Below are 10,934 nucleotides of genomic sequence, written 5' to 3' on the forward strand. Positions count from 1 at the left end.
AAAGACTCTCCAAGCCTGCATAACAGACTTATAAAATGGAGTCAGGCCAGTCAAATCACCCCCCTCCAGCTTTAAGAGGAAAAGATGCTTGTCTAAGCCCAAACAGCCCGCTCTCCTCATCGATATGTAGGCTGTTTCGATCCAGCTAGAACAGTCTCTGTACAACAATCTCTGGGCTGCTTGGCGCCTGAAAGCCGTGATCCTAGAGGAAATATCCACCAGGCCGTGCCCATCCTCGTGCAGTGGCAGGTACAGGGCTGCAGCTTTAAGCCAGTGTTGTCCAGACCAGAAGAAATTGACAAGGGTCCTCTGAAGCTCTTGTATCAGACCCTTTGGTGGCTGTAAAATCATTAGTCTGTGCCACAGGGTAGAAGCAGCAAGATTATTAGCTACCAGTACCCGTCCCCTATAAGACAGCTGAGGCAGCACCCATTTCCACCTTGACAGTCTGGCACACACCTTCTCCACTACACCCTCCCAGTTCTTTTTCTGAAAGACATCAGAGCCTAGAAAAACCCCCAAAGTCTTCATTCCATCTCTGCCCCACTGAAGCCCCCCTGGTAACCGTGGAGTGGACCACATCTGAAGCTGACCTGCCCACAGCGCTTCGCTCTTTCCCCAATTGACTCGAGCTGAGGAGGTCCCCTCATACACCTTTAAAGTGTTTGAGAGAACCTTAACATCCTCACCACCTGTAATAAAAACTATCACGTCATCTGCATACGCAGACAGTGCTATCGTGGGACCCTTCATTACACCTGGCACAAAGAAACCAGTAAGCTTCGCTCTTAAAAAACAAAGCATTGGTTCAATCGCCAGACTATATAACTGCCCTGAAGTTGGGCATCCCTGCCTGATGCCCCTTTGGACAGGGATGGGGCAACTCAAACCACCTCCCACCTTCACCATACACGAGGCCCCAGCTTACAGTAAATTCATCCAAGACAAAAAACATCCCCAAACCCAAAGGCTTTCATTGTTTTAAACAAGTACTGGTGGTCCACACGATCAAAAGCGTTCTCCTGATCCAACGAAAGTAAACCCACATTTACATCAGACAGTTTACAAATGTCTAAAACATCTCTTATCAGAAACAAGTTGTCAACAATAGAGCGATCGGGTACACAGTAGGACTGGTCCTTGTGGATCAACAATCCCAGATACTCTTTCAACCTGTTTGAGAGACATTTAGAAACAATTTTGTATTCTGCGCACAGCAAAGCAACAGGTCTCCAATTTTTTATGAGAGCCAAATCCCCCTTTTTTGGCAACAGTGAAAGCACCGCACGTTGACAGGATACAGGAAGAGAACCCTCATGAGAACCCTCATGAAAAGATTCACACAGCACTTCATAAAAATCCTCCCCAACAGACCCCCAAAAGTGCTTATAAAACTCAGATGGTAAACCATCGATGCCAGGAGCTCTGCCTGTTGAGAGCTGCATAACTGCTGTGGACAGCTCCTGCAGTGTAATGTCAGAGTCCAATGTGAATCTCTGCTCAGGTCCCAATTGAGGAAGACCATGTAACAACTGTTCAGTACACAGAGAGTCACAATCCTCCGCCTTATAAAGGGACGAGTAGAAATCCACGGCATGTTGACGCCTTTCAATATCATTCGTGGTCCCCTTCCCATCAGGGAGACGAAGGCAGACCATCTGTTTACGTTGCAATGTCCACTGTCCTAGTGGTCCCCTTCCCATCAGGGAGACGAAGGCAGACCATCTGTTTACGTTGCAATGTCCACTGTCCTAGTGGTCCCCTTCCCATCAGGGAGACGAAGGCAGACCATCTGTTTACGTTGAAATGTCCACTGTCCTAGTGGTCACCTTCCCATCAGGGAGACGAAGGCAGACCATCTGTTTACGTTGCAATGTCCACTGTCCTAGTGGTCACCTTCCCATCAGGGAGACGAAGGCAGACCATCTGTTTACGTTGCAATGTCCACTGTCCTAGTGGTCACCTTCCCATCAGGGAGACGAAGGCAGACCATCTGTTTACGTTGCAATGTCCACTGTCCTAGTGGTCCCCTTCCCATCAGGGAGACGAAGGCAGACCATCTGTTTACGTTGCAATGTCCACTGTCCTAGTGGTCACCTTCCCATCAGGGAGACGAAGGCAGACCATCTGTTTACGTTGCAATGTCCACTGTCCTAGTGGTCCCCTTCCCATCAGGGAGACGAAGGCAGAACATCTGTTTACGTTGCAATGTCCACTGTCCTAGGTTTTTTTTAAAGCGCTAGGAGCATCCATATCCTTGAGGGAAGCGAAACGAGACCTAATCAAGGCACCCTTCACTCTTTCATGCAGAAACGACCTCAGTTCATGTCTCTTGTCCTGTAAGTTCATGACTAGTACAGGGTCGTTCTGAGTGAGCAGCTTCAATTCAATAGATTTGATGTCCTGTTCAAGGGCCTTGATAGTCTCTTTAACTTCAGTTTGAGACAGAGCAGTATACTGTTGACAAAATACTTGTATTTGGGCCTTCCCAACCTCCCACCATTGTCTCAAGGACTCAAAATTCCCTTTTATACCCCTCCATTTTTCCCAAAGCAACAAAAACCTGTCACAAAACATGACATCATGTAACAATTTAACATTAAAATACCAGAAAGGTGATGACCTTCGTGGACAGGACATGTGAATATCAACAGTAACCATATGATGATCAGAGAATCCCACAGGAGTAATGGCACACTTTCCAACCCTACTACAGTAGTGATCAGATATATACCACCTGTCTAACCTTCTAACCCTACTACAGTAGTGATCAGATACATACAACCTGTCTAACCTTCCAACCCTACTACAGTATTGATCAGGTACATACAACCTGTCTAACCTTCCAACCCTACTACAGTATTGCTCAGATACATACAACCTGTCTAACCTTCCAACCCTACTACAGTAGTGATCAGATATATACCACCTGTCTAACCTTCCAACCCTACTACAGTATTGATCAGATACATACAACCTGTCTAACCTTCCAACCCTCCTACAGTAGTGATCAGATACATACAACCTGTCTAACCTTCCAACCCTACTACAGTAGTGATCAGATACATACAACCTGTCTAACCTTCCAACCCTACTACAGTAGTGATCAGATACATACAACCTGTCTAACCTTCCAACCCTACTACAGTATTGCTCAGATACATACAACCTGTCTAACCTTCCAACCCTACTACAGTATTGCTCAGATACATACAACCTGTCTAACCTTCCAACCCTACTACAGTATTGCTCAGATACATACAACCTGTCTAACCTTCCAACCCTACTACAGTATTGCTCAGATACATACAACCTGTCTAACCTTCCAACCCTACTACAGTATTGATCAGATACATACAACCTGTCTAACCTTCCAACCCTACTACAGTATTGATCAGATATATACCACCTGTCTAACCTTCCAACCCTACTACAGTATTGCTCAGATACATACAACCTGTCTAACCTTCCAACCCTACTACAGTATTGATCAGATATATACCACCTGTCTAACCTTCCAACCCTACTACAGTATTGCTCAGATACATACAACCTGTCTAACCTTCCAACCCTACTACAGTATTGATCAGATATATACCACCTGTCTAACCTTCCAACCCTACTACAGTAGTGATCAGATATATACCACCTGTCTAACCTTCCAACCCTACTACAGTAGTGATCAGATATATACAACCTGTCTAACCCTACTACAGTAGTGATCAGATACATACAACCTGTCTAACCTTCCAACCCTACTACAGTAGTGATCAGATATATACCACCTGTCTAACCTTCCAACCCTACTACAGTAGTGATCAGATATATACCACCTGTCTAACCTTCCAACCCTACTACAGTAGTGATCAGATATATACAACCTGTCTAACCTTCCAACCCTACTACAGTATTGCTCAGATACATACAACCTGTCTAACCTTCCAACCCTACTACAGTAGTGATCAGATACATACCACCTGTCTAACCTTCCAACCCTACTACAGTATTGCTCAGATACATACAACCTATCTAACCTTCCAACCCTACTACAGTATTGCTCAGATACATACAACCTGTCTAACCTTCCAACCCTACTACAGTATTGCTCAGATACATACAACCTGTCTAACCTTGCTGCACTGACACGACCTTCATTCATTTTTAGCCATGTGTACTGCCTAACTTTGGCATTCCTTACTCTCCACACATCAGAAAGCTCAAATGCAAGTGGCAAGTGGCTGACCGCAGGTGAGGTTCTTCAGCGGTGCGATCAACAGTAAAATCCACTGTACAGTTCCAATCACCCCCTAAAACCATACACCCCTCTTGGTCACACTGTCTTAAGGTTTCCTTTAGTTGATCAAAAACAGCAATACGCTCTGTACCCTCATTAGGAGCATAAACATTCAAAAAAACTAACAAAAACCACATGACATCCACTTTGATCAATAAAACCCGTCCCTTGACAATCTCTGTTGTAGATACCACAGTCACCCCTAAGCCTGAGGAAAACAAGATTGCCACCCCAGCACTGAAATTAGTACCATGACTGAGTACATGCTTCCCCTCCCACCACATACCCCAGTCAACCTCATTTTCCTCATCACTATGTGTCTCCTGTAGGAAAACTACATTAAGCCTTTTCTGTTTTATTACTTCTAAAACCCAAGCCCTCTTATTCCTGTCCCTTCCCCCATTAATACTGAGAGAACCGACCCTTAGTACTTCTAACACCCAAGCCCTGTTATTCCTGTCCCTTCCCCCATTAATACTGAGAGAACCGACCCTTAGTACTTCTAACACCCAAGCCCTGTTATTCCTGTCCCTTCCCCCATTCATATTGAGAGAACCGACCCTTAGTACTTCTAATACCCAAGCCCTCTTATTCCTGTCCCTTCCCCCATTCATATTGAGAGAACCGACCCTTAGTACCTCCGTGTAGAAAAGAGAAAAGAAAAGCAGAAGAGCCCACAGAGAAACCAAGGAGAAAAAAGACACCCTATGAAGCATGATAATCATCATTATTTTCATCTTCTCTTATTAACCTGACCACGTTTCCCACCACCTTTTGCTGCTGCAACAGCAGTAATACATTTCCTCAAGCGAAACTGCTTCTTCTCACTCAGCTGGTCTAACCGCACCGTCTTCTGTAACATCACAGCTGACCTCACAAACTTATCAACATCAAAATAATCTGCCAATTTGACAGATTTACCAAAAGTCTGATCCAGAAACTCATTTACCTCCTCTAGATTCAATAGATTTGATGTCCTGTTCAAGGGCCTTGATAGTCTCTTTAACTTCAGTTTGAGATCATAAACTGAGTCCTCACCAGCAGCTGTCATATCTAAAGAGATATCCTTCTCTTGATCCTCCTCCTTGATCCTCCTCAGCTGAGACCACAGACAACTGACTCCCCTCTACCACATCCCTTTCAACACTCCCCAATTGCACCTCATCACTCGTACCAGGCATCTCCTCCACTATCTGGGAGACTAGCCCCACCTGAACATCACTACTCATAGTGGGCATCTCCTCCACTACCTGGGAGCCTAGCTCCACATTAAAACCCTCCTGTACCTCATTACTCGTAGTAGGCATCTCCTCCACTACCTGGGAGCCTAGCTCTACATCAGGGGTGTCAAAGTCAAATGGACGGAGGGCCAAATAAAAATTTAGCTACAAGCCGAGGGCCGGACTGTTCGAATGTTCATTGAAAATTTTTTAAATGACGCATATAGTCTAGTGAACCTAATTGAACCTACTGAAAACCTAACAAATATATTCCAATATGATCAGATAAATAAAGCAATATTTTCTTATGGCTCTGTCAGTAATCTTTAATTTTCAACAGACACAAAAGACAAATTTCCTTTATATAAAAATCCCCATAACATGAACATTAAATGAAAGAAACCGGTATTCAAGGCACCATCAGTAGCCTATATTTTCTATTTTAGCAAAAGTGGGCTAAATTTACTTCAAAGAAAAAAACAATAATAGCAATTTTCTATCATCCACTCAACTGAAATATTTTTAAAATATAATTGGATTGAAATACAATAAAATAAAGTGCAAAAATCTATTAATCAAAAACAACACTTTGTTTAAGGAGAAGTAACATGCAGTGAAAACAAATATTAAACTTTAACTTTTAAACTTGAACTGAGTAAAAACTCTAAATATGTGATTGCACAGTAATGTTCACTTGTTTGAGGTTGAGGGTGATACTTGGTGGTGTCCCATCTTTTCCACAAGTTCATCAATGTTCGGGGTAAGGCTCTGAGCTGAGGAAATCCTCAGAATTGAGTGGAGGTGTTCAGCAGTAAGTCGACTTCTGTGTGATGTTTTGTTCAAGTTCATCAAAGAAAACAGTTGTTCACACAGGTATGTGCTGCCAAACATAGACAACGTTTGAGCAGCCTGGATGCGCAGCTGGGGCATTGTGTCGGGGAGGAAACGGGCGAACTCCGCAGCACCCACTGCCGCATATTTTGCCCTCAGTGCATCATTGCATTGGAGGTCAATCAACTCCATTTGGAGGTTTGGTGGTGAGCTTTCCACGTCAACAGCAAATGGGTTACCGAGCAGTTCCAACCTGCTTTTTGTGCTTCAAAGTCAGCAAATCGGCGTCGAAAGTCAGCGGCAAGCATACCTATTTTATCAGCCAACTGTGCGCTCGGGAACGCACTGGTAGAGAGCTTCTCTTTCATGGTCTGGCAGCTGGGAAAGTGGCTCAAATTTTCTTTCCGCATCTGCGTCTCCCACAGAGTCAGTTTGGTTTTAAATGCCTTCACTGTACTGTACATATCAGAGATGACACGATCCCGACCCTGCAGCTGCAAGTTCATTGCATTCAGATGACTCGTAATGTCACACAGAAAAGCCATTTCACACAGAAACATTTCGTCTCGGAGTTGTGTTGTGTCTTTCCCTTTGCTGTCCAAGAACAGACAAATCTCCTCACGAAGCTCGAAACATCTTTGAAGCACCTTTCCCTGGCTTAGCCATCGCACCTCTGTGTGATAAGGCAAATCACCATGCTCCGTTTCTAACTCCGTCAGAAATGCCTTGAACTGGCGGTGATTCAAACCTTTGGCTCTGATAAAGTTAACTGTGCGCGTGATGATGCTCATTACATGCTCCATTTTCAAGGCTTTACCGCACAACGCTTCCTGGTGTATGATACAATGATAAGCTGTCAGCTCACCTGTCGCGTTTTCCTCTTGCATCTTTTCCCGTATCTTCGCCACCAGTCCGCTCCTGTGTCCACACATCGCAGGTGCTCCGTCGGTTGTCAAACCCACGAGTTTTTCCCAAGGCAGCTCCATCTCATTTACACATCTTGACACCTCTTCATACAAATCATGCCCCGTAGTTGTGCCATGCATAGGACGTAAAGCCAAAAACTCCTCTGTCACGCTTAGGCTGGAGTCCACTCCGCGGATGAAAATTGACAACTGGGCAATGTCAGAAATGTCGGTGCTCTCATCCACAGCCAAGGAATATGCAATGAAATCTTTTCCCTTTTTCCCTTTTTTCACTTTTAGATTGATGGACAACTGGTCTACTCTCTCGGCAATGGTGTTTCTGCTCAGACTCACATTTAAAAAGAGTTGCCTTTTTCTGGGCAAACTTCGTCACAAACTTTAATCATGCAGTTTTTGATGAAATCCCCCTCCGTAAATGGCCGGGCTGATTTAGCGATCTCTTCTGCCAAAATAAAACTGGCCTTGACAGCAGCCTGGCCTTGTGATTTGGCTTTTTTGAACAGAGCCTGTCGAGATTTGAGGCCTCGTTTTAATTCCTCTGCCTTTTGTAGCCTTTGTTCCATGTCCATATTCTTGTTTTTGTCCGCGTGTTTCGTTTCATAATGTCGTCTCAGATTATACTCTTTCAGTACCGCCACACTTTCTCCACACAGAAGACACACAGGTTTTCCAGCTACCTCCGTGAACAAATACTCCGACTCCCACCTTGTTTGAAACCCCGGTTCTCAGTGTCCACCTTCCGTTTTGCCATTTTTGATGGGTATCTGAAAGTTAATTTTACTGTGATGCTGACAACTGCTGTGCCAATAAATATTGAAATGAAGCAGCCTACTGCTCGGTGCGTCACCGTTGCATTGTGGGAAATGTAGTATTGGTGCGTGTAAAAGATCTGCGGGCTGCCGGCTTGCTGCGGTCTGCGGGCCGGTTCTAATAATAAATCAAGATCATCCCAGGGGCCGTAAAAAACCTTCTCGCGGGCCGGATGTGGCCCGCGGGCCTTGACTCTGACATATGTGCTCTACATGAACCCCAGCACTCGTAGTGGGAATCTCCTCCACTACCTGGGAGCCTAGCTCCACATTAAAACCCTCCTGTACCTCATTACTCGTAGCGGGCATCTCCTCCACTACCTGGGATCCGAGCTCCACATGAACCCCCTCCTTTACCCCAGCACTCGTACTGGGCACCTGCTCACCAGTTTGAGGAACTGGCTCTTCAGATACATCCTTACCTTCTACAACAATACTTTTCTGCAGCATAACATTTCCCTCTAATAGAAATTGCAACCCCGTGCCCTCAACACGGATAACTTGTTCCTCAGCAACAGGTGCTTTTGGCTGCTCTACCGCTGTCGGCCCACCTCTCTACATCAGAGGGCCCAGGCGTTACGATGACCACCTGCTCCCCTCCCCCGGCCTTCTCCCTTTTCGGGCAAGCATGTCGTTTATGACCAACATCTCCACACTCAAAACACTGTTGACTACCCGTACTAGCATAAGCCATATACAGTCTATTGTCATACTTGACTTTAAACAATGACTCTAAAGTCTGCTCCGGTGAGTCCAAAAACATAAACACCTGTCGCCGAAATGACATAACCTGTTTCAACGCCGGGTGTTTGCAACACAACGGGACCTTAATTGAACTGGCGAACTTCCCAAAGCGCAATAACTCGCGCTCCAATAGCTCATTAGGAATAAACGGGGGTACATTTGAAATCGTTACCCTTGTTGACAGGGATAAAGCGGCGTAACTTGAATAAACATTCCTTTAAGAAGTACACCATGCTCAACCATATGATCAACCAGACACTCTTCTTTAAGAAGTACACCATGCTCAACCATACGATCAACCAGACACTCTTCTTTAAGAAGTACACCATGCTCAACCATATGATCAACCAGACACTCTTCTTTAAGAAGTACACCATGCTCAACCATATGATCAACCAGATACTCTTCTTTAAGAAGTACACCATGCTCAACCATATGATCAACCAAATACTCTTCTTTAAGAAGTACACCATGCTCAACCATACGATCAACCAGACACTCTTCTTTAAGAAGTACACCATGCTCAACCATCCGATCAACCAGACACTCTTCTTTAAGAAGTACACCATGCTCAACCATACGATCAACCAGACACTCTTCTTTAAGAAGTACACCATGCTCAACCATCCGATCAACCAGACACTCTTCTTTAAGAAGTACACCATGCTCAACCATACGATCAACCAGACACTCTTCTTTAAGAAGTACACCATGCTCAACCATACGATCAACCAGACACTCTTCTTTAAGAAGTACACCATGCTCAACCATACGATCTACCAGACACTCTTCTTTAAGAAGTACACCATGCTCAACCATACGATCAACCAGACACTCTTCTTTAAGAAGTACACCATGCTCAACCATACGATCAACCAGACACTCTTCTTTAAGAAGTACACCATGCTCAACCATACGATCTACCAGACACTCTTCTTTAAGAAGTACACCATGCTCAACCATACGATCAACAAGACACTCTTCTTTAAGAAGTACACCATGCTCAACCATACCATCTACCAGACACTCTTCTTTAAGAAGTACACCATGCTCAACCATACGATCAACAAGACACTCTTCTTTAAGAAGTACACCATGCTCAACCATACCATCTACCAGACACTCTTCTTTAAGAAGTACACCATGCTCAACCATACGATCAACCAGACACTCTTCTTTAAGAAGTACACCATGCTCAACCATACCATCTACCAGACACTCTTCTTCTTTAAGAAGTACACCATGCTCAACCATCCGATCTACCAGACACTCTTCTTTAAGAAGTACACCATGCTCAACCATACGATCTACCAGACACTCTTCTTTAAGAAGTACACCATGTTCAACCATCCCATCAACCAGACACTCTCCTTTAAGAAGTACACCATGCTCAACCATACCATCTACCAGACACTCTTCTTTAAGAAGTACACCATGTTCAACCATCCCATCAACCAGACACTCTCCTTTAAGAAGTACACCATGCTCAACCATCCGATCAACCAGACACTCTTCTTTAAGAAATACGACCACAGCTTTATTCATCCGGGGTGCATAAGCAATATTCTCATATCCTACCTTCTCTCCTACGGCGACCAGAAACTCCTCCACCGTGACAGCAGCTTCAGTAACACACCTAAAGCCGTGCCGAAGTGACAGGGACGGCATCCCCATTCGGGCTGCCATCCCCGCCAAAATCAGGGTAATTTCGACACGAAAAACAAAATACTTATTTCTACCAAAAAAATAATAATAACCTTAATCATGCACAGAAGAAAACCAGAAAAATGCCACCAAGAAATAGCAAACCGGAAAAAAGTGTGAATATCTAACTCTCCACAACACACGCACTCCTTCACTCAAACAATTCCCAGCATGCACCAATCACTCCCAGCACGAGAGAGAGAGAGAGAGAGAGAGAGAGAGAGAGAGAGAGAGAGAGAGAGAGAGAGAGAGAGAGAAAAACTCTTTATTGGGTCTGGGGCCCACCACACAATAAATACTCATAGGTGTGTGGGGGGAAAATACTGGGGTTTGATAAAAAGGGAGGTGTCTGTCCTTGTCCCTGTCTCTGTCCATATCCTATATCCTGTCTCTGTCCATATCCTGT

The 10,934-nt window shown here is 44.6% G+C and overlaps 1 protein-coding gene across 1 annotated transcript in view; it reads right to left on the reverse strand.

Moving 5' to 3' along the window:
- Positions 1-8,496, reverse strand: part of LOC127917313 (putative protein TPRXL) — a 79,376-nt gene extending 70,880 nt beyond the window's left edge. Inside the window, exon 1 of the mRNA XM_052500560.1 lies at positions 8,438-8,496. Coding sequence (XP_052356520.1) covers positions 8,438-8,496 — 59 coding nt within the window. The remainder of the gene's footprint in view (positions 1-8,437) is intronic.
- Positions 8,497-10,934: the final 2,438 nt, after the last annotated feature.

This window comes from Oncorhynchus keta, unplaced genomic scaffold, assembly GCF_023373465.1.
Source record: "Oncorhynchus keta strain PuntledgeMale-10-30-2019 unplaced genomic scaffold, Oket_V2 Un_contig_11282_pilon_pilon, whole genome shotgun sequence".
Taxonomy (NCBI): Eukaryota; Metazoa; Chordata; class Actinopteri; order Salmoniformes; family Salmonidae; genus Oncorhynchus; species Oncorhynchus keta.